Consider the following 24,306-nt stretch of genomic DNA (forward strand, 5'->3'; position numbering starts at 1 on the left):
CGTATAAAAAGGATTTGAAACCAAAGACTTCACCATGAGCACGTGAGACATGCGTACCTGTCGGCTGATGAAGGAAGTCTCTGCAGGAAGAGAACCGTAGTTGAATCACTTATGCTTATTTGAATTTATGGTTTAGTCCTTTAGCAGCATTCCGCTACATGGGCTAGTTTGATTGAGCCCATTACAAGTGCATGGACCAGTGGACCTAAAAAATCATTCTCGTTATAATTTTTGTGGAGTAGGGTGGTGGGGTGGTTGATTTGGCTTATGGGGGCATGTCTATCACATGACTAGAGGAGGAATGTAAAACAAGCCGATTTGTGCTTTAATCATGTGTTCTCCAGAACTGTCCACTTTTCTCTCAACAAGAACAGGTAAATAATGAGCGGTGTGTCTTTACTTTATTGAAAGAAGACAAAAGAAAATATCACATTTATCATTTGTGCACATGAATCATGTTACATATGTGATAAACAATAATGTAGAGAACATCTTCACTAAAAGTAAAATTTACTTCAGGTCACATCCAGGAAATAAACTTTTATTCTGTAAAACATAAATGAGTGGAGGGAATGATGATGAGATAAACTGAGATCACTGAGGTTTATTATTACATGTTTTCAGGTGTAAAAACAACTTAAACTGTGAAAACAAACTCTTTTCTCTGCATTTTTTTTAAGACGGCCAGAGCGGGGAGGAAAACCTCTAAAATGCACCTCAGACACAGATTGGTAGGAACCAGAGTCTCGTTATACTTGATGTGCTGCTCTTTAGGTTCTTTAGTACTTAACATGACTGTTGTGTGAATGTTGCTCACAAACATCTGATAATGAATCAGATTCATCATTTTGACCGAGTTTCTCCTTTCATCAGTGATGACCAGAATTTTACGTTCTCTACGTGCTTGGCTGTAGAACCTACTTCCTGATTCTTCCTCATCAGTTAGTGGTTTGTTGTACACCATGACATTTTCAGTTACAAAAAATGGGTACTCTTTGTTTTCCACCATGTTTCTAATTGAGATGTTCTCAAGAACCTTGTTTAACTCTTTCTCACTCCCATCACATTGTTTCATTGCCCAATTCACAAGAACTCGCTCCTGCACTTTCTTCTAAGCTTTTCATTGTCCTTGTTCGTAGCTGAAGGTGCAGAACTACTGGCTAAGGGGTTCTTTTCCCACCTCACATGCCTGTAAATGATTCGACGGGTTGTAGTCTGTGTTCCTCTGAAAAAACAAATCCAGTAAACTTAAAGGGAATGTAGTGTCGTTCATTACATCAAGGAACCACCCAAGTTCATCGTTGTTTTTAATCTTATCCATGTCATCAGCATAAAAACACACTCTTTTTCAGCTTCTTATTTTTCAGATAATCCTCCAGAGCCTTCATTTCACCTTGATCGAGCTTCTTCTCCAGGTCATCAATCAGATTCTGGCTGTTTTTGGGATCAGAGACCCATTCGTCCAGTTTGGCCATGGTGGATACAGACCTGAGATCTGTTTTAAATTTAGACAATTTTCAGATAGTAAAAAAATCATCAACATAAAACATTTATTGTAAGATAACTAATGCCAAGTTCACACTACACGACTTTCCGAGTTATCAGGTCGCTGTACAGTTCACACTACATGACTGGATCTCTTGTAACCGGGAGTCTTTCAGGTGTGTCTGTATTTCACACTACAGGACTGATCGGTGATAGGGGGTTTCACACTACACCATCTATCACCAACTGGATCACCAACTTCTCTGGTCTCCCAAACTACGTTTTGTCACGAAAACACACGTGAGAAGTGACAAGGGGTTTAATGATACCACGTCCAAAAATACACTCAACAAGTAGCGAGCGATCAAAGTTTGTGTGCTGATGTGCAGCGTAAAATCAAAGAGGAAAAATAAATGAATCTGAGTGGATTTGGCAACACGACCAGCATGGATTGTTCTATAGTGAGTTGGAGGTTAATAAATATTGTTTGCAATGCAGCGTGGGTGTTTTGTAGAGAACAATAAGGTCAGAAATACTGTAAAACTCGTGTGTGTGCTGATGTATTCTGATATAAACTATATTACACCCCTGTACCACCTGTTTACACTCCTCCCCTGCGTTTCCCCTCACACCAGATCTTGCGTTCTTATTGGCTGTTCAACACTCACTGCCAGTTGGGCAACTCAGATCAGATATCTGACATACTAGAAATCTCGCTTTGACGAAAGCCGAGTTGTTCCCGAGCCGGCAAATCTAGCGCTGACCAGTCGCGAACGAAAATCAGGGCAAAAATCGTGTAGTGTGAACCAGGCATAAACGCACATGTACACCTACAGTGCTGTAAGAACCTTTTGGCCCCCCGTCTGTTTGAAAGTCTCAGTTACTGTATGTTTGTCACACTGAATGATTTCAGCTAAAGAAATAAAACATGAAATGAAACAAGTTGAGGCGCAGAGAACTTCTGAATAGAATTGCTGTACAGCGTTCTCTTTGTGTAACAGAGTTTCAGGTTGTATTTCTCAAAGCAGAGGCGATTTTCTGAAGTACTCCCGAGCCTAAGTGGCTGTATTTATCACAGTATCATGACTGTTTCTCATGCAATGATATCTGATAGCCCATTTTGTCCAAAAGGATTCTTGAACAGGTTCGGTTCAGGCTTCTTAAAACCTTGGTGCTTTTTAAAGAACTGGTAGCGTTTCCACCAGTAATTGGGAGCCGCAATGCGTCATAAACAGTGGGCGTGGCATGAGAAAAGTAACAGTACTAACACAATGGTGTAGCAGGTAGATTACCTGTGAGTGTTTGTGCTGTTTTTATAATTATCTATTAATATAATGAACTATTAAAAGATTTAGAAGGCGACTAGGTGTGAGACGATTGGTGAACCATTTGAAGGTTTCGTACATTTAACAGTGACTTCCACCCTCGACCCTCGATGGACTGAGACTGAGAATACACTGAATCTTTTCACAATATTATGTAGGGTAGATGGTGAATGACCCAAATTATTTGCAATCTTGCTTTGAGAAATGTTGTTTTTGTACTGACTGGCAATTCCTAATAAAGTTTTGAAGTTTTGAGCCATGACAGAAGCCCCCAGTTATAATATTTATAATATTTTTGAACTTACTTAGTGCAGCCATAGCTACATTAGTCTGGATCCTGCACATAATGAAAAAAAAAATTCAATAAAATACAGACTAAACCATAAATACAGCATGAAAAAGAATTTGCTCCTTCCTGATTTATTTAATTTTAGCGTATTTGTTTAAATAATACAGTTCTTGTCTTGTACTGTATATAAAATCAAATGACCCAGTGTGGAAAAATCTGGTCCTCAGACTTGGCACAGTTTTTCCCCAAATACCCTGATACAACCCTCCTATTTCTGTCCGGGCTTGGGACCTGCGCTAAGATCGCAATCTCTGAATCCATGGTACATAAAACAAATCTTGTTTTTGGACTATTTTAATTGAACACAGGTTTAAAATTTTTTTTATCAAAATTGAAAAAAATTGTCAGTTTTCCCTCTGGTTTAACTTGGGTTTGTATTGTGTGTGTGTGTGTGTGTGTGTGTGTGTGTGTGTGTGTGTGTGTGTGTGTGTGTGTGTGTGTGTGAATAGAGAGGTTTTTTCTTCACAGTGTCTCAGTTAGGATTGAATTCTGTGCACTTTGGCGCCGGTTACACAGCAGCGCTGCCTCCTCCAACACGTGTGAAGTTCTCTGTAGATTTCCTGTGTGTGTGTGTGGGTGTATTTTACTTTAAAGTTTTACTATTTTTAAATCTATTTAACAAGTCTTGGTTTATTTAAACTTGCTTTCATGCTCTGGTCATTATTTTTGTCACACTAATGTCACAGAAAGCCAAACAGAATCGTCAATAATGTGTTTCAGGCATCCACATACTTTTTATTTGTTTTATTTCCAGCGACAGAATCAACACAAAAAAAACTTTAAGAACATGGAAAATATAAACATAAAACTGTAAACTTTTCAGCTAATCATATTTCTAGACTAAACAGAGTTTTTACTTTCCGTCTAATGAAAGTTATGCCTGGTTCACACTACACGACTTTTGCCCAGATTTTCTGGTCGGCGCTCGGGAGCAACTCGGCGTTCGCTCTGCGATTGAAACTCGACTCTCAATCGCTATGTGTGAACTACTCAACAACTCGATCCAAACGACTGAAGAGAGATATCTAGCATGTCAGATATTTGAATCTGAGTTGCCCGACTGGCAATGAGTGCTGTGTCAAACAGCCAATGGGAACGCAAAATACGGTGTGAGGGGAAACGCAGGGGAGGAGTGTAAACAGGTGGGACAGGGGCGTAATATAGTTTATATCAGAATACATCAGCACACACACAACCTTTACAGTATTTCTGACCTTATCGTTCTCTACAAAACACCCACGCTGCATTGCAAACAATATTTATTAACCTCCAACTCACTACAGAACAATCCATGCTGGTCGTGTTGCCAAATCCACTCAGATTCATTTATTTTTCTCTTTGATTTTACGCTGCACATCAGCACACAAACTTTGATCGCTCGCTACTTGTTGACGTGCATTTTTGGACGTGGTATCATTAAACCCCTCGTCACTTCTCACGTTTGTTTTTGTGACAGAACGTAGTTTGGGAGAGCAGAGAAGCTCGCCTGCGATTCCAGTTGGTGATAGATGGTGTAGTGTGTGAAACCCCCTATCACCCATCAGTCGTGTAGTGTAAAATACACACCGACCTGAAAGACTCCCGATTACAAGAGATCCAGTCGTGTAGTGAGAACTGTACAGCGACCTGACCACTTGGAAAGTCGTGTAGTGTGAACATAAGTAAACTTAAAACACCAATTAATCTTCATTATTAAACCTGTAGAGCTTTAAAAACACAAAGTTCTGATTTTAGAAGCTGTTGTTTGTGGTAAATCTTCACTTACCTTTCAGGTGGCTGGATTGTAGAGCTCAGAAGTAACTTCCTTATTCTATTATTCTCACACTAGTGGTGGGTGGATCGATCCAAATATCGATAGTATCGATACCAACGTTGGTACTGGAATCGGATCGATACCAACGTGATGGGATCGATACTTACGTTTCAGTTTTTTTCTCGGCTACATTCAGTACCTTTCTCCCGTTTTATCAAAAATTGGACTTGTGTGTGTGTGTGTGTGTGTGTGTGTTTGTGTGTGTGTGTGTGTGTGCAAACTAGAGCTGGGTGGTTCCTGAATCACCCGGGTTAATGATTCGAATCTTTGTACTGAATCAGGAATCACGAGTCTGAGATGTCAATGAACCTGGATCCTATAAGTCCTCTGACTGGCTGCTGTTAAGTACACAAGACCAGTGATCAGACTCACGGAAACACCGGGATGATTTGGCTGAACCGGCTTCACTCCAGTCCGTGAATCTCAGTAATAAGATAAATATTCTGATAAACAAGCGGTTAAACACACTGGTGTTCGTTATGTGGCTGATTTTATGCACGTTATTATTATTATTATTATTATTATTATTATTATTATTATTATTATTATTATCAGTAGTAGTGATGTAGATTAGTAATGCAGCATATTTCCTTGTAAGCAGAACAACAACAAAATATAGTTATATTATTATTATTATTATTAACATGCAAATGCTTACAGACTACTTAATTACTGTACCACTTAAGGAGTATCATAGCCCCCATGGTAATTTATTGACTGTTTGTTTTTGTGCCACTGTGGCTGCCTGACTGGGTGAAGTTAAAATGGCAATTTATTGTTGACCATCCCCCTTGAACCCTTGACCCATTAATATACCCATCTGATTGCTAGGTGAGTCCACCCCCCTCTCCCCCATGATCAAGATTCCACTTAGAAAAAAGTGTCAACTTGTCACTGACAGGAGAAGTGTGAGGAGACAAGAGAATTAAGAGAGAAGGATTTATTTACAGAAGACAAGAGCACGGAGGACAAGTGATATCTAGATGCATTTTCATGCAGTAAATCAATCGCAATCAAGATGTCAGTAAAGTGACTCAAGTGACTCAAATGACTCAAGTGAACCGGATCACATTACTGAGTGACTCAGATTAACCTGAGTCCATAAAATGAACCGAATTTAGCACCACTATCTTTTACATATTATGCCTGGTTCACACTACACGATTTTTGCCCTGATTTTCGCTCGGCGAAAACAAAAGAATATCACATTTATCATTTGTGCACATGAATCATGTTACATATGTGATAAAGAGTAATGTAGAGAACATCTTCACTAAAAGTAAAAATCATCAAAGCGTTTTGAAGATTGTACATTTACTTCAGGTCACATCCAGGAAATAAACTTTTACTCTATAAAACATAAATAAATGAACAGAATGATGTTCCACGTGCACTGAGATGAACTGAGATCACTGAGGTTTATTATTACTCGTTTGTTTTCTGGTGTGAAAACTTCTCTTTTCTCTGTTTTTTTTTTAAGACGGCCAGAGCGGGGAGGAAAACCTCTAAAATGCACCTCAGACACAGATTGGTAGGAACCAGAGTCTCGTTATACTTGATGTGCTGCTCTTTAGGTTCTTCGGGCCTTAACATGATTGTTGTGTCAATGTCACACAAAAACATCTGATAATTAATCAGATTCATCATTTTGACCGAGTTTCTCTTTTCATCAGTGATGACCAGGATTTTTTTGTTTGTCAATTTCTACTTTATTGTACTTCATGAGGTTTTTTTGTTCTTCAGTTAGTGGTTCGTTGTACACCATGACTTTTTCTGCTACAAGAAATGGGTACTCACTGTGTTCTACCACATTTCTTATTGAGATGTTCTCAAGAACCTTGCTTAACTCTTTCTCACTCCCATCACATAGTTTCATTGCCCAATCCAGAAGAACTCGGTGCTGTGTTTCCTTTCTTCTAAGCTTTTCATTGTCCTTGTTCAGAGCTGAAGGTGCAGAACTACTGGCTGAGGGTTCTTCTCCAACTTTTTATTTATTTTCCAACTCACAAATATGGTCATATTCTAGATGTCATCTGTTCTAATAATGGGATTGTCAGTAAATTCTCTGGGCACTCTACCGGCCTATCTGATCACCTCTTTATTTCCTTCTGTGCCTCCTTACCCGTTCCCAAGTCTCATCCCAAACTGCTACGTTCATACTGAAATCTCTCTGCTGCTGATCCCTCTTCCCTGTCTACTCTTCTTAGTGTGTCTCATTTCAATGACATCTGTTTACTTCACTCTCTCGATGAGGCTACACTATCATACAACACAACACTGGCAAGGATTTTTGACACCCTGGCACCGATTAAGTCCCGGTTTGTGCCTTCCTCTCATTCTGCACCCTGGTTCAACGGCGAGCTTCGTGCCCTCAAAACGTTGGGTCGGCGCCTAGAGCGGCGTTATAAGAAATCTGGCCTCACGGTTCATTTTTTGGCATTTACGGACCACGTGGCCGATTATAAAGCGGCCCTAAATAAAGCTCGCTGTTTGTACTACACTGAGGTGTTTAAAAAAGCTGGTCAAAATCCTAAACGGCTGTTCACCACAGTCAAAAAACTAGTATGCCCCCCCAGTGACCCAGTTGTCCCTTCCCCTGGTTTGTGTGAGGCCTTCCTTAACTTTTTTAGTGACAAGGTGTCAACTATCTATAGGGGGCTTCAGGGTGCACCTGCATATGCCCCATCCCATCTTTCGCTGGTGCCTGGTTCTGAACTTTTCTCTTTGTTCCTACCAGTTGATTTTGCTGAAGTTTCACAAATCATCACTAAGTCAAAGTCTACCACATCCGCCCGTCTAGACCCAATCCCTACCTTCCTCCTTCAGTCCTCTGTGCCTGCTTTTGCTGCCCCTATCTGTCACATGGTCAATTTATCACTTTCTTCTGGCTATGTTCCTCCATCATGGAAACTCGCTGCAGTCGAAAGAGTCGTGGCATCCCAGCTGCTTGATTTCTTAAATTCTAATCACCTGCTCGAAGATTTTCAATCTGGTTTCCGTCCATATCATAGTACAGAGACTGCATTGCTTTGCGTTTTAAATGACCTCCTTCTGTTCGCTGACAAAAGGCTGGTCTCTATGCTTCTACTTCTCGAACTCACTGCCGCATTTGATACTATAAACCACACTATTCTTCTGTCCAGACTGTCCAATATTGGTCTTTCCGGCCTGCCACTTGCATGGTTTAAATCATACCTCTCTGACAGGCAACATTTTGTGCAGCTAGGGTGCCATGTCTCAAATAATGCATACATACATCAGGGTGTGCCGCAGGGCTCGGTCCTTGGACCATTGCTATTTATTCTATACATCTCTCCCCTGGGTGAAATTTTCCGAAATCACGGGTTAAAATTCCACTGCTACACGGACGACACACAGATTTATCTTAGCCTTAGGCCCTCTGATCCCTTTCCTCCTACTGCTCTCTCCAGGTGTCTTCAAGATCTCATCCTATGGCTGCGGGTGAATTATCTTCAATTAAATACTGATAAAACTGAGCTTCTGTATATTGGCTCGAAAGCTGCACTTTCCTCTTTCTCTTGCCCTGTTCTTCTCATTGGGAACACCTCTGTTTTTCCTGCTGCTACTGCACGGAACCTTGGTGTGACAGTCGACCCTCTCCTAACTTTTCAGCCCTACATCCGCTCCATCACAAAGTCTGCTTACTTCCACCTACGTAACATTTCTCGTCTTCGCCCCATGATTTCACCTCAGACAGCAGAGCTTTTGGTCCATGCTTTTGTTACTTCTCGGCTGGACTATTGCAACTCACTGCTCTATGGTCTTCCTAACAAGTCGATACGCCCTCTACAACTTATTCAAAATGCTGCGGCCAGGATCCTCACATCCACTCGAAAACACGACCATATCACCCCGGTTTTGGAGCAATTGCATTGGCTCCCTGTGCATAAACGCCTCCAATTTAAAATACTACTCCTTACTTTTAAAGCCCTTCATGGACTTGCCCCGGTCTACCTCTACCATCTGCTGACACCTTACAAACCCAGGCGTTCACTCAGGTCCTCCAATGCTGGCCTGCTGGCCACACCTAGATTTAGGCTGTCAACCTTGGGTGGCAGATCATTTAGTGTGGCTGCCCCCACTCTGTGGAACGCTCTCCCTTCTTCTCTTCGCTCTGTCTCTTCACTTCCACAATTTACATCTCTGTTAAAAACCCATCTCTTCAATTAACTATGTTTTCTTTTGTACCTCACTGAACTGTTTATTGTTCGATGTAAAGCGACCTTGGGTATCTTGAAAGGCGCTATATAAATTTAAAGTATTATTATTATTATTCTCCCACCTCACACACCTGTAAATGATTCGGTAGGTCTGTGTCCTTCTGAAAAAACAAATCCAGTAAACCTAAAGGGAATTTAGTACCGTTCATCACATCAAGGAACCACCCAAGTTCATCGTTGTTTCTAATCTTATCCATGTCATCAGCAGTGAGACACAGGGTGTGTTCGAAAAGCTAGTGTGCTGTCTACATAGGCAGCATTTTACGTCATCCTGTGCGCGCTCCCGAGAAGGAGGCTGTTCGAAATCCTAGATGCCTTAAAATCCTCACTTCTGAGGCATCTTATTATTTCAATGTTATTTTGGCTCAAGAACGAGTGAGCTCCGACGCTGCCTTAGTGATCAAGACAATCCCAGCATTCATGGCTGACGGGGCGGAGAAACGAATGGAGTTATTTTCAAACGTAAATAAAATATTACTGATTTTTAACTTGTATAAACTTGTACCGAGTGTTTTTATTTGCAAGTTCGGGCTTGTCAGGAAATTTAACCGTTATCGGTACATGAAGGGAGATGTTATTGACGTTAGCGTGCTGTGCTACCTCAGTTTATTGGTTTTAATGGCAAGATGCTAAATGCTAAACGTGAAATGCTAAACCCGATGTTATCGCTATCTAAGTAGTGCGTTCGAATAACCTGCCTTTTAAGTCACTGACTTATTAGAATACTCTCTACTAAGTCAGCTGCCTATGTAGACAGTAAGACAGCAAGGCAGCTCCCTAGGTTTTCGAACACACCCACAGACTCTTTTTCAGCTTCATGTCTTTCAGATAATCCTCCAGACCCTCCATTATACCCTGAGCGAGCTTCTCCTTCAGGTCATCAATCAGGTTTTGGCTGATTCTGGGATCAGAGACCCATTCTTCCAGTTTGGCAGTGGTGGATACAGACCTGAGATCTGTTTCAAATTGGATAGTGAAAAACCATCAATATAAAACATTTATTTTTAATTGACTAAAGCAAACAGTAACTGACTGTTTCTCATGCAATATCTGAGGGCATGAAAGTCTCGTACATTTAAAAGTGGCTTCCAGCCTTGCCCTACATCGACTGAGATTGTGAGTTCCCTGAATCTTTTTACAATATTATGTAGGGTAGATGGTGAATGACCCACATTATTTGCAATCTTGCTTTGAGAAATGTTTTTTTTTAACTGACTGGCAATTCTGAATAAAGTTTAGAAGTTTTGAGCCATGGCAGAACCCCTCAGTTTTATTATTTATAATATTTATAATATTTCTGAACTTACTTATTGCACCCATAGCTTCGTCAGTCTGGATCCTGCACATAACGAGAAAAAAAATTAATAAAACTAAACTTTCCATGAATCCATGGTACATAAAAACAATAAAAATTTATTATATAAAAATCTTGTCTTTGGACTTTTTTAATTGCACGCAAGTTTTAAAAATGGAAATAATCGTTGTTTCACTGAACTGAGGTAGAATAGAGGTGATTCTTCACAGGGTGTCAGTTAGGATTGAATTCTGTGCAATTTGGCGGCCTCTGCCGGTTACACACAGCGCTGCCTCTTCAGACACGTGTGAAGTTCTCTGTAGGTTTCCTGTAGTTCGTGGGTGTGGGTTATTTTACTTTAAAGTTTTACTATTTTTAAATCTAATTAACAAATCTTGGTTTATTTAAACTTGCTCTCATGCTCTGGTCATTATTTTTGTCACACTAATGTTACAGAAAGCCAAACAAAAACGTCAATAATTAGTTTCAGGCGTCCACATACTTTTTATTTGTTTTTATTTCCAATAAGTGACAGAATCAACACAAAAAACTTAAATAAAAGGGAAAAATTTAACATGAAACTGTACATTTTGCAGCTAATCATATCTCTTGACTACATAGAATCTGTCTGATGTAAGTAAGTAAACTTAAAACAGTAAATAATCTCCATTATTAAACCTGTAGAGCTTTAAAAACACAAAGTTTTGATTTTAGAAGCTGATCTCTGTGGTAAATCTTCACTTACCTTTGTGGTGGTTGGATTGTGGAGCTCTGTGTTAGTTTACCGAGGTTCTTGTGACCCTCACTGCGGTTGGAATAATAAAGTGTGTGGACGTCATAATGAGGCAAAGTCCAACACTGCTGAAAACTACTGGAATCATATCATGACATGAGTGATAAAAAAGATAAAATGCTCAGTTTTATTCTTGGGATTTTATTAATATTAACAGCTGATCTTATACAGTGACTGAATTAGTGGAACATAAACTTTAAAACGTTCAGCTTCAGTTTTCTGTGCAGGACACCAAAGTACACAGTGGCAGCTTGGCAGTGGTGGGGCTTAAACCAGTGACCTTTTGATCTAGTACCTTTACTACTGAGCTACCACTGCCCTGTCAAACCTAAAAAAACATAAAAAATGAGATTTCTTTTCTTCTTTCGGCTGCTCCTGTATGTAGGAGTCGTGTGTGATTAAAAACCCTGGTACGATGTTCTTCTGTTGGAATGCGGTCTCAGAAGGTTGGAATGATTTTTTCAGTCTGTCTGATATTAAAAGTAGTTTGATTTGAAACTTCTGTGTGACAAATATGCAAAAATAGGAGAAATTTTACAGCTTTGTGCAGGTATTGTTTTAAAAATCAATAAAAGAAATAAAAAAACAGTAAATATTTTTTTTCTGAGTATTTTCAGCACAGACGTCCTTAATCAGCCAGTCGACGAGTGTGGAAACAAAACAATGGATTAAAAAACATTCATGATCGGGGCTGCAGTGTGAAGCCGTGAACGTTAAAGACTCAAAATATTGAGAAATAATCAAAATCTTGGATTATATCTGAACAAATGGACGTATTTTCCCAGCGTAAGATGACAGTTTGGGTTTGTAACCTAGGCAAAACTCCTGTTCCATGTACTGTTCTCTGATCCTCCACAAATACACTAACGAGGATTTTCTTTCCGCCCTTGGATCGTTTTCAGATACGAGTCCAGTCTTTCTTTTCTTTGAATATTTTTGAACACAGCGAGAGCAGGAGCGAACACCTCCAGGATGCTCCTCAGGCAGCGATTTACAGGAACCTCGGACTCCTCAAAGCCGATCTGCTTCTCTTTAGGCTCTTTAGAACCTAAGAGGACAGTTTTCTGAATGTCACACACAAACATCTGATAATGGATCAGACTTGTGGTCTCTGTGGAGTTCTTCTTCTCATCCTTCACGACGATGATCTGTTCTTCACCAGTTTGTGGGTTCTTAAACACTGTGATGTTTTCAGCTATGAAGAACGGGTACTCGCTGTGTTCTACTACGTGTTTTACTGAGATACGGTCGAATAATTTCTTGAACTCCTCCTCACTGCCGCTGCATTGATTCATTAACCAGTTACAAAGCACAGTGCCGTACTGCTCGATTCTTCTGTTCGGCTGTCCTTCCACGTTCCTCCTCTTCTCTCTTTTTGGTTTTGGGTTCTTTAATGAAGACATGTTGGAGCAGTTGGCTTTCTTAAGCTCTTCACCCGTGTTCCTTAGTGTGTCCGTGCGTTTTTCTAGCCGTCCACCATCTGCGGACTGTAGTTGAAGGTCTCGGCTCCAAGTACTAGGGGGAACGTCTTCAAGCTTTGGAAAAATGATCATTCCTTGTGGTCCATCCGGCTCATCAAAATCATCTCCATGATTGTAACTGCTCTGCTGCTTATCTTCTGGCTCCAAACCTTCCACAACCAGACCACCGCTCTTTCTTCAAATGAGGTATCGACTTTGTCCTGTAGCTTGGACTGTAGCTGGACAACTTGCTCTTTTTGGCAAACAGAGGAACATTAAAAAAGGTTTTGAGAGGATGTTTGAGGAGGACAGTCAGTGTCGTCCATTTCCTGCTTTTCTTTTAATTCCCTGGTTCCTCCACTGCTTCTGACAGCTTGCTGAATCTGATCTGCGTTTTCTGTTGGGTGTGGAACGTCCGCTTTGAAGTCTAGGTCTGCGCTTTTGGACTCGTAATCCGTGACCTCCATGTTGTGTGTGTGACTGACATCAGTGACACCTTCACATATGAACACGTCCTCATTTGGGAACACAGTGTGAGGAAACACTCTGCTATTAAAACTTGAGCTGCATGAAGATCCGTATCCACTGCTGTTCAAATCATCTGCATTATGGTTTATGGAGTCGTCGTAATTACTGTACTGTTCAGGCTTTTTCTTGGCTGTTGAGGCCTTACTTCTGACCTTCTCAAAAAAGTGGTCAAGTGTATTTTTAGGAAATTTGGCTCCTTTAACGTCTGTAAGAAATGAACGAAGATCTTTTCTCTGTCTGATCTCGTTGATCTCTTTAGCAGTGAGACACAGACTCTTTTTCAGCTTTATGTCCTTCAGATAATCCTCCAAACCCTCCATTTCACCCTGAGCAAGCTTCTCCTTCAGGTCATTAACCAGTTTTTCACTGATTTTAGGATCAGAGACCCAGTCGTCCAGTTTGGCCATGGTGGATAAGGTCTTGAGATCTGTTTCAAAACCACACAAAGTTGTTGTTAATAAAATACACTTACATTTCCTGACTTGGTAGAGCATTTAAACAATTAATCATTAAAGATCAAATTAACAAAAATGTCAATGTGTGTGTTTACCAATTAATGTAAAACATTTACTAATAAAAAATCTTAAATGTCAGAATTGCAGCAATTTAATTCCACATCCGACTACAATCGACAGAAATCTTCAAAAGTAATAATAATAATAACAGTAATAATAATAGTAATAATAATAATGTTTTGATTATATAGCACCTTTCACAGTCTCAAGGTCACTTTACAGTAGAGGGAAAAACCAAAATACTGACTAAAAAGAAAAGTCTAGAGATTTAAAAAAGTGATATAAGAACAATCTTGGGGTGGAGAGTTTCAGGGCTTAGGAGCAACAGCACTGAAAGATCTGCCACCCTTGAGGACAGTTTAGTCAGAGGCGTAGAGAGGAACCTTCCACCGGAGGACCTTAAGGAGCGAGAGGGAGTGTAGGGGTGTAAGAGCTCTTAAACAAAAGCTGGGGCCAGACCATGGAGAGCTTTAAATGTAAGAAACAGAATTTTGAATTTGATGCATGATGTGATTGAAAGCCAGTGCAATTCTCTGATTTCAAACAGTGAAAGAGAAACTGGGAAAAAAACAGAGAAAAGACGAAAAGCAGATGAGAAGTGGCAGCAAGATGCGCACAACATACTCTGAACTCAGTACCTGGTGATGTTTGGAGATCACAATCTGTTTCATCCATGGCTTCATGGTTCTGGATTCTCTGTCTTTTTTCCTATGTGGGTTCACCAGAGAGAAAATGTGACTCTAATACAATTCTAAATGTCTATAAATCCCAGAGTTACAAACAGAACCGAAGCTTTCACCACGTTACTCACTCTCGAGTGGCTCGGTTCCGGAGTCTCTGTCTTTTCTGCTTTAAAATAAAAAGAACATGAATAACTGAGAATTCAGAAAATGTTCCATCTTTTTAATCTTCAGGATGAATCACACCGCATGAAGCTACTTACCCAGATCTTCCATCACATGAGACTCGTGTCTCTTCAGCCATTCTAATGTTAATTCATAGGCCTTACTGCTGTTCAGATGCTTATAAACTGTCCTCATCTGCTCCTCTTCTGGTTTCTGGCTACTGATCTCATTCAATGCTTCCTTAGAAATCACTTCCTTCTCAAGCAGACAATCAGCCAGACCGTTTACGCTCTTCACTCGGCCCACGATTTCACTCCTGTGGACCTTCAGGAACCGTTCGGCGGGGGACGCCATCTTCACCTGTTCAAAATCAACCACAATGTCGGTGCACTTTTTTATATTGAAGCATCTGTAATGGTTAAGTGGGTCAAACTGGTTAAGAGTAAGTCAGCATGAATCGAGCTTCAGCAACATTCACACCAAACTCCTCGCCCTGTGTCATGATGGACCTCACTCTCTCGATCTAAATAAATCTGAATCGTGAACTGGTTCTGTTCAGGCTTTTAAGAATCTCTGTACTATTCTGAGAACCGCCGGTGCTATTGGACCCGAGGATGTGTCACCAGCAGACGGGGCGCTGCACAATGCACGGCTGGAGTAAACATGAGCAAGAAGCCGAAGGAGTGCATAGATTACCTGTGAGGATTTGTGCAGCTGTTACAGATGTACAGGCAGTATGGATCAACTATTTGTGATAAGAGAACGTTCTTGTTCCTCTACAGCCTGACACGCCCTCAGATGTTGGCACGGCATGTTGAAGACAAAAAAGAGTGATTAGGTTTACAAACTAAAACACTGTTTGAAAATGGCTGTTTGTGCACAGAAATAAAGGAAAGGCCCTTCACCATACTGTTGCTATAAATATGAGAATATTTTATTTATTTGATGTTATTGATGTATAACTGATGTGCCTGTTAGAACCGTTAAAGAGTGAGAACAGCAAAAAAATCAGATTGTCCTATTTTCTATGCAAAATACTAATTCACTGGGCAAATGGCAGGAAACACCCTGGACAGGTCGCCAGTCCATCACAGAACACACACACACACACACGAGTAAATTTTGCAGCTCCAGTTGTTTTTGCGTGTGTGAGAGAAAACCCGGAGAACCTGATGGAAACCCACACTGACCCCTGCTCACCCAGCCTGCTAAGAAATCGAACCCAGGACTTTCTTGCTGTGACGCAACAGCACTACCCTTTGCGCCACTCTGCCACAAAAAATAATAATTTTGTTCATTGTTTATTACATGAATGTAACTGTTGGGTAGAAATGGCGTCAGTATAAACAAAATATGTCTTTTTCTCCACTTAGGGCTGTAATTCATGTTATTATCACAGTTCAGCAATATTCTTTTACATTAGATCAGTGCTTTTAGATCAGTGTTTCCTGTTTACATGGTTTCTTTCTAATAACACTGTGATATACAGCATCATAACTAACAAATGAATAGTTACATAAATAAATGAATCACTGAATATAAGGAGATGCACATTAATAGTCCAGAATTTTATCTTCAGGGGCAGTGATAGCTCAGTGGTTAAGGTACTGGACTAGTAATCAGAAGGTTGCCGGTTCAAGCCCCACCACTGCTAAGTTGCCACTGTTGGGCCCCTGAGCAAGACCATTAACCTCAACTGCTCAAAATCATGTTCAGGTCATAATTGTGAGTCGCTTTGGATAAAAGTGTCTGCTAAATGCCGAAAATGTAGATAAGAATCGTGTTTTTGGTGCAAGATATAAACTTTCACTTTCAGTTTAGTAACACATTTATTCATTATATTAGTTTAAGCATATTTTACACGACAGTGTTAATAAATTATTATTAACACGTAATAAATTAACAATAATAAATGTTTCATTTTGCAGCCGTAATAAAGAAAAGCATTTCTCACATCAGCAGCGTGAATATTAAACGTTCTTACCTGGCGGAGATCAGACTGTAGAGCAAAGAGGAAATGCCCTGCTCCTGATTGTGTCAGATAGAATAAAGGTAAAAAATGTCACACAGAGAGACGAACTTCAGACTCGTGTCAGGACTCGTCACGTGTGGGAGGAGAAACCAACATGGAACCTTCATTCATTTCTTTATTCAGACCTTCAACTGCTTTAGGGACAACTGTTTGAGGGACAGTGGTAGCCTAGTGGGTAGAGCTTTGGACTATCAACCGGAAGATTGGTGGTTCAAATCCAGGCTCTGCTATTCAGCCACTGTTGGGTCCTTGAGCAAGGCCCTTAACCCTGTCTGCTCCAGGGGTGCTGTATGATGGCTGACCCTGCGCTCTGACCCCAGCTCCCTGTACAACTGTATACGTATATATGACAAATAAAGTATATCTTCTTTTCATTGTCAGAGTCACAGTGGGTCAGGCACCATGCCCGGACACTGTGTGCAAGACATAAATGCGCTCTTTTAATAAAATGTGCTCCAATTCTCACAAACTCCAAAATCATGGAGGGGCACCACATACTAACGTTGGTTTTGAAAAAAAATGACCAACATGCTCATGATCAAATGTCCATATAGTTTCGACCACAGAGTATTTAATGGTATTTTTTTTCCTGTGAGTGAATTACTGTAATGCATACTTTAACCACAAAAACACACTGTTGTTTTTGGAAAGAATTACCAGTGAGGAGCAGGATTGGTGCTGTGGACTACTAACCGGGGTGCTTACACAGCATTGAAGACCCCGTCCACTTTTTATAGTCCCGTCTTCTCTCACCCAGCAGATTAGCGACTGATTTTGTCCGCTGCACCGCCTGCACTGCCGATTGTGCCTGCTAAGGGGCACCCAGACGACCGGTAACAATACTAATAATTGTGTAAACCAACGTGACATCAACAATGAAGTGATGTCAACAGTCTGTCTGTGGTACGAGAGCTACAGCTTGTCACTGTTAGAACTGATCTACCTGTTGAACATAAATGATGAAGTGTATGAACAACAAAAACTACAAACTGAATAATGAAAAACACTTTATTTTAATATAATTTGCAGACATTTTAAAATAAGTCAACTGTAATCAGGAAAATAAATCAGTAATTATACTGCAAACAACAAAAAGCATCATTTTTAATAAGCATAAAGCATTATATAACTTTGAGATCAAAGTTCGAATCTCAGCTGTGCTACTGACCGGCCAAGGTGGCTGCACAGGCACACGACTGGCTGGGTGTCTGTAAGTGGAAGGGACAGTGGTCAAGCGCTGCAGCAACACCCTCTGCTGGCCAGTCACGGTGCCTAACCCCATTCCCAAAGATATCATATTGCAGCGGCAGCTGTAAGTGACCCCACCTGACCTTTGTCCTTCCAAGTGGGTGGTGGCATTGAAGGTGATTATAACTCGTTTAATGAATACTTTCGTGTTTCATTTAGTTCTGCTTTAAGAAAATGTTTTAAAAATTCTGTACAATTAAATGTGACCGGATGGCTTCGGATCTTTGCACGTTTTCAAATCAGAGAGTACAGCTTTTTCTTTTGCTGGATGTTTTTGTACACAGCAAGAGCAGGAACAAAAACCTTTGAAATGCACCACAGATACGGGTCTATAGTGAAAGACCTGTCGATGCTCCTCTCTTCCTCTTGAGGACCTAAGACGATCGTCGATGGAATGTCACACACGTACATGTGATACTGGAGCAGAGTTTGTGTGTCGATTGAGAACTTTTTCTCATCAGTGAGGTAAATCATTTTATTTACACCAGTTTTTGGGTTCTTATAGTTCATGACATTTTCAGCCTTTAGAAACGAGTACTCGCTGTGTTCCACAACATCACTGATCAATATACAATCAAATACTTCCTTTATCTCCCCCTCACTGCCGCTGCATTGTTTCATAGCCCAGTTACGGAGCACAATGTCCCGCTCCGTCATTTTCTTCATCTTCTTCAGCTTATTTTCCTTCAGCACTTTCTTTCTGTTATTGTTTCTTTTCTTGGTCTCATTTAAAGGTGTACTTTGGTTTAAGGGTTGACCTGTAATGTCTGTAGCAAATAGTTTTGAAGAACTTTCAGCATGACCCAGTGACTGTACTTTATCTTGATCCTTCACTGCACCAGTCACAGAACTCACAGCTGGATCACTAAACCTACTGTAAACAGACGTGGGGTTAAAACGCTCATTTGGTTCATACACGTTCTCTTGTATGTCCATGTTTTCCTCTAGCCGTGCATCATCTCGACCCTCAGACTGGAGCTGCATGACTGATGTGTTTTGAAAACGGGATGAAAATTAAGTTTTACTGTGATTTGCTTCAAACAGACCATCAGGCTGCAGAGGCTTTAAAGAATTTTTGTAAAACTGCATATTTGGTTCACTGACCGTCTCCTGCACATCCATGCTTTCTTCTACTGGTTGTAGCTGGCACTGCTGGCCATCAAGAACATCTGGATGATTTAAGATAGCAGAACTATTTCTTTCTTTGAACTTAAGATCTTGCAGCCCCTCATTTTGCATGAGCTCATCCACTACAGCAGGTAGAGGGGTACCATAATGCTTATTCTGGCCCTGATGGCCATCAAGAACATGTGGATGATTCGGGACATCAGAAGCACTTCTTTCATTTAAGTTAGGATCTTGCAGTCCCTGGTTTTGCATTGGGCCACCTGCTACTGCAGGTAGAGAGGTACCGTAATGCTTATTCTGATCAACATCAAGAACATCTGGATGATTTGGGACATCAGAACCACTTCTTGCTTGTAACTTAAGATCTAGCAGTCCCTTGTTTTGCATCAGGAAATCTGCTAATGCAGGTAGGGAGGTACAGTGACGCATATTCTGATCATAATCATGATTGTCTGGAAGATTCGGGACATCAAAATTATTTCTTTCTTTGAACTGAAGACCCTGCAGCCCCTCAGTTTGCATTAGCTCATCCACTACTGCAGGTAGAGAGGTACCGTCATGCTCATTCTGTTCACCATCAAGAACATCTGGATGATTTGGGACATCAGAACCATTTCTTTGTTTGATCTTAAGATCTTGCAGCCCCTCGTTTTGCATTGGCTTATCCACTACTGCAGGTAAAGAGGTCCCATAACACTGATCAACATCAAGAACATCTGGATGCTTTATGACATCAGAAGCACTTCTTTCTTTACACTGAAATTCTTGCAGCCCCTCATTTTCCATTGGCTCGTCCACTACTGCATGTTGAGAGGTAGCGTAATTCTCATTCTGATCACCATCAAGAACATCTGGATGCTTTAGGACATCTGAACCATTTCTTTCTTTGAACTGAAGATCTTGTAGCCCCTTGATTTGCAATAGGTTGTCTGCTACAGCAGGTAGAGAGGTACCATAACACTTACTCTGGCCCTGATAGATATTAAGAACATCTGGATTATTTGGGACACCAGAAGCACTTCTTCCTTTGAACTGAATATCTTTTTGTTCCTTGTTTTGCATTGGCTTATCCACTACAGCAGGTAGAGGGGTACCGTAATGCTTATTCTGATTATCAACAAGAACATCTGGATGATTTAAGATATCAACCTTTCTTTCTTTAAACTGAAGATCTTGCAGCCCCTCGTTTTTTATTGGGTCATCTGCTACAGCAGGTAGAGAGGTACAATAATTCTCATTCTGGTCCTGATGACTGTCAAGAACATCTGGATGCTTTATGACATCAGAACCATTTCTTTCTTTACACTGAAGTTTTTGCAGCCCCTTGTTTTGCATTGGCTCGTCCACTACTGCATGTGGAGAGGTATCGTAATGCTCATTCTGATCACCATCAAGAACATCTGGATGCTTTATGACATCAGAACCTCTTCTCTCTTTGAACTGAAGATCTTGCAGTCCCTCGTTTTGCATCAGGTTGTTTGCTACAGCAGGTAGAGGGGTACCGTAATGCTCATTCTGTTCACCATCAAGAACATATGGATGCTTTGGGACATCAGAACCATTTCTTTCTTTGATCTTAAGATCCTGCAGCCCCTCATTTTCCATTGGCTCGTCCACTACTGCATGTGGAGAGGTAGCGTAATTCTCATTCTGATCACCATCAAGAACATCTGGATGCTTTAGGACATCTGAACCATTTCTTTCTTTGAACTGAAGATCTTGCAGTCCCCCGTTTTGCATCAGGTCACCTGCTGCTGCAGGATGAGAGGTAACATAATGCTCATTCTGGTCCTGAAGGATATCAAAAACATCTGGATGATTTAGGACATCAGAACCACATCTTTCCTTACACTGGAGTTCTAGCAGCCCCTCATTTTGCATCGGCTTATCCACTACTGCATGTAGAGAGGTACCGTAACACTTATTCTGATCACCATGAAGAACATATGGATGCTTTGGGACATCAGAACCACTTCTTGCTTTGATCTTAAGATCTTGCAGCCCCTTGTTTTTCATTGGCTCGTCCACTACTGCATGTAGAGAGGTACCAAAACACTTATTCTGATGACCATCATAAAAATTTTTCTCAGATCTCGGAACATCTGATATTTGAGGTGTATTCTTAAACTGTACCTCCTGCAGGTCCTCTGTTGGTAGAAGTTTATCTTTCTCCTGGACCACTGTTGGTTCACATGTCTGTAATGATCGAGAACCAAGCTCCTCTGCTGGCGATACACAGCCCAGATCAGCGTTTTTGGACTCACTGTCGCTAGTTTTCTTCTCACTACATGGAACGCCAGTGACTATTGGGTGACTGATGGTATGAAGGCTTGTCACAACCTGTAACTGATCATTAGTTTGTGACAGTGAGCGGTCAGTCAAGCTAAATGACGATCCATATCTACTGCTGCCTGACTCTTCTGCATTTATCTGCATGAACTCTTAATCATCATCATTTTCTACCAACATCGATACTTTTGCAGCTGTAACGTGGTCTTTGTCCTTTTCAAAAAACAACCCTAACATCGATTTAGGAAATGTAGCTTTTTCTCTGTTCGAGAAACAACTTTAGTTCTTTTTTACGACTGATCTCGTTAATCTCTTTAGCAGTGAGACACAGACTCTTTTTCAGCTTCTTATCCTTCAGAGAATCTTTCAAAGCCTCAATTTCACCCTGTTTGAGCTTCTTCTCCAGGTCATCAATCAGTTTCTGGCTGTTTTCAGGATCAGAGACCCAGTCTTCCAGTTTGGCCATGGTGGATAAGGTCTTGAGATCTGTTGAAATGTAGATAATGTAGTTGTTTACACAGTGTATCAGATTTTCATTTGTACACTGGCTACTGCAGTTGAAGGTCAAAGCTTTGCAAACACTGGTAGGGAACACATTATCGTAAAAAGGAATTTGTGTCCTTACTGGTTTATTTTATTTTTGCATATTTGCAACTTTTAGTTTTTTTGCACCTCTTAAAAAAGTGTAATATAAGACAAGGGGCAGATAATTTGTCACAGCACACATATCATGACAGTACTACACTTTAAATAATTTTCTGCAATGGTTTCTTTTCTTTGACCGAATTATTGAAACCCAAACCCTGAATTTGATGCGTATAACACATTCCAATAAAAGTTACAGAATGTTGAAGTGGAGAAGGGTTTTGGGACTTAACAAAGATACAAGTTACCATCAAGGCATCTTTTCTTTGGAAGTTCGTAGTTATTTAAGCACGGTGATACCAGGCCTCATTCTGCCTGCACTACAACAGTGCGGCTTCCTAGACACAGAGTGTGTGTGTGCTTGACCAGCCTGCCTGCAGTCCAGATCCACAAGAAACACTGCAACAATCAGTGTCCTCAGTTCCAGACGCATTAAAAAGTCTCATTAATAAAAATGCTGATGGGACTTGGTAGGGAACACACCCCCGTCCTGACTTTTTTGGAGTTACAGCATCAAATTCTAAACGTGTTTCTATTTACAAACTAGAATGAGGTTGATCAGTGAAACATTAAGAATCTTTTCTTTGTACTTTTATCAGTTAAATAAAGATTTAAGGGAAGTAACACATCACACATTCTTCTTTTTACTGTCATGTATTAAACGTGACCCGTCTGTGTTGCTCAATTACAGATTAATAAATGATTGCCGTAGTTTTGAATTTTTTTATTGTCGTCCTGGTCAGGGTCGCGGATGGTCTGGTTTCACCAGGAAAGACTGGGTGCAAGGCAGGAATACCCTGGATGGGATGACGACATTAAAGCATTAATAGATTTTAGTGGGTTAGTAAGAATTTAGTTTTTACTTACTTGGAGAATTATTGAGACGGTTATCTGGTTCATCCACGCCGTCCTCTGTTTGACTCCTAAACCTCTTCCCTGTGTAAACATATAAGGAAAAATAACACACACACAGAAAAATCACAAATACCTTCAAATCATCAAGCAAGACCTTAATATACCTAAAAATGACTAAATGTATAAAGGTATTTTAATGATTTACTTTAAGTGTTTCAGCCAAATCAGTTATATGAAATAAATAATGTCTGGAAAAGAGTAGGGCTGGGTATCGCCACTAATTTCCTGGATCGATTCGATTCGATTCGATTCACAAGGTCCCGATTCGATTCGATTTCGATTCAACACATTTAGGCATATTTGAGTTACATTAACAGGTTTTGTTTAAATATGTACAGATGTTCAGAGAACGAATGTGCTAATTGTACAAAGAACATAATATTTTCATTATTAAAAATATTTGTGTATTTTGTTTACATAAATAATTACTCCAAAACAGAAAACAGTAACATTCATTTTTTATTATTATTTTATATGTCTGACACGCTACAACATTGTAAATGTAATGTAAACATACACCTGGCTGTTGAACAGCTTATGCCAAGTTTACACGACACGACACTCTGATTAACACCTGGTCGCTGTAATGTTCACACTACACGACTGATCGGCGATGGGGGTTTTTACACTACACCATCTATCACCAGGGGGAATCACAGGTGAGCTTCTCTGCTCTCCAAAACTACGTTCTGTCACGAAAACACACGTGAGAAGTGATGAAAGGTTTAATGATACCACGTCCAAACATGCACATCAACAAGTAGCGAGAGATGAAAGTTTGTGCGCCGATGAAATAAATGAATCTGAGTGGATTTGGCAACACGAGCAGCATGGCTTGTTCTATAGTGAGTTGGAGGTTAATAAATATTTTGTTTTGTAGAGAACGATCAGGTCAGAAATACTGTAAAACTCGCGTGTGCTGATGTATTCTGATAGAAACTATATTCCGCTCCTGAACCACCTGTTTACAACCTCGCCCCTGTGTTTCCCCTCGCTGTTTCTCACATTGATTGAGAGCCGAGTTTTGATCGCAGAGCGAACACCGAGTTCCTCCCGAATCCAGCACCGACCCGTCACCGAGCGAAAATCAGGGCTAGAATCATGTAGTGTGAACCAGGCATAACTTGAGCTTCTGCCATGCTGAACTGATGTGCAGATCAGATCTCGTTGCGCAAAAAAAAGACCGCTACCAGTCTGTGGGTCATTTATTACTGGGCCGCACAGAAAGAAAAAATAATTAGAGACGCTACAATAGCAATGAAAACACTGCGCCAATTTTCAACACACTTCAGGCGCTATTGCCTCCTATCACCACTAGGTGGGAGCTGCGTCTTGTTGCATTGAAAAAAGCTGATTTTCCATTATTGTGAGTTAGTTATTACACAGTTACATAGTTATTTT

General features: G+C 40.5%; 2 protein-coding genes across 6 annotated transcripts; both read right to left on the reverse strand.

Annotated features, from left to right (window-relative positions):
- Nucleotides 1-382: 382 nt before the first annotated feature.
- On the reverse strand, nt 383-16,634 carry LOC134320281 (uncharacterized). 5 transcript variants are annotated; one of them, XM_063001624.1, is made up of 9 exons: nt 15,345-16,634; nt 14,747-15,008; nt 14,615-14,652; nt 14,442-14,511; nt 11,253-13,715; nt 10,521-10,552; nt 3,116-3,147; nt 2,320-2,398; nt 383-1,495 (listed from the first exon to the last, which is right to left on the reverse strand). In XM_063001624.1, the coding sequence occupies exons 2-5, from the start codon at nt 15,000-15,002 to the stop codon at nt 13,036-13,038; spliced, it is 1,044 nt and encodes a 347-aa protein (XP_062857694.1). In that variant the 5' UTR covers nt 15,003-15,008; nt 15,345-16,634; the 3' UTR covers nt 383-1,495; nt 2,320-2,398; nt 3,116-3,147; nt 10,521-10,552; nt 11,253-13,035. The 5 variants fall into 5 exon arrangements, with proteins under 5 accessions (XP_062857694.1, XP_062857695.1, XP_062857693.1 ...); XM_063001625.1 differs by having other exon boundaries at nt 383-2,398; nt 14,615-14,649; XM_063001623.1 differs by lacking the exon at nt 2,320-2,398.
- Nucleotides 16,635-17,674: 1,040 nt separating this feature from the next.
- LOC134320283 (uncharacterized) lies at nt 17,675-24,046 on the reverse strand. Its single transcript, XM_063001626.1, has 3 exons — nt 23,911-24,046; nt 22,858-22,926; nt 17,675-21,831 (listed from the first exon to the last, which is right to left on the reverse strand). The coding sequence occupies exon 3, from the start codon at nt 21,490-21,492 to the stop codon at nt 18,943-18,945; it is 2,550 nt and encodes an 849-aa protein (XP_062857696.1). The 5' UTR covers nt 21,493-21,831; nt 22,858-22,926; nt 23,911-24,046; the 3' UTR covers nt 17,675-18,942.
- Between the last annotated feature and the right edge of the window lie 260 nt (nt 24,047-24,306).

Source organism: Trichomycterus rosablanca, chromosome 9, assembly GCF_030014385.1.
Source record: "Trichomycterus rosablanca isolate fTriRos1 chromosome 9, fTriRos1.hap1, whole genome shotgun sequence".
NCBI lineage: Eukaryota > Metazoa > Chordata > Actinopteri > Siluriformes > Trichomycteridae > Trichomycterus > Trichomycterus rosablanca.

What these genes read in the sequence shown, in the direction of transcription:
- LOC134320281 (XM_063001621.1), bottom strand. Translation starts at nt 15,002, where the DNA reads ATGGCGTCCCCCGCCGAACGGTTCCTGAAGGTCCACAGGAGTGAAATC. An exon ending in CGGAACCGAGCCACTCGAGA is followed by an intron (nt 14,512 to 14,614) that starts GTGAGTAACGTG and finishes GAACCCACATAG; the next exon opens with GAAAAAAGACAGAGAATCCA. An exon ending in TGATCTCCAAACATCACCAG is followed by an intron (nt 13,716 to 14,441) that starts GTACTGAGTTCA and finishes GTTTTGAAACAG; the next exon opens with ATCTCAAGACCTTATCCACC.
- LOC134320283 (XM_063001626.1), bottom strand. Translation starts at nt 21,492, where the DNA reads ATGCAGATAAATGCAGAAGAGTCAGGCAGCAGTAGATATGGATCGTCA.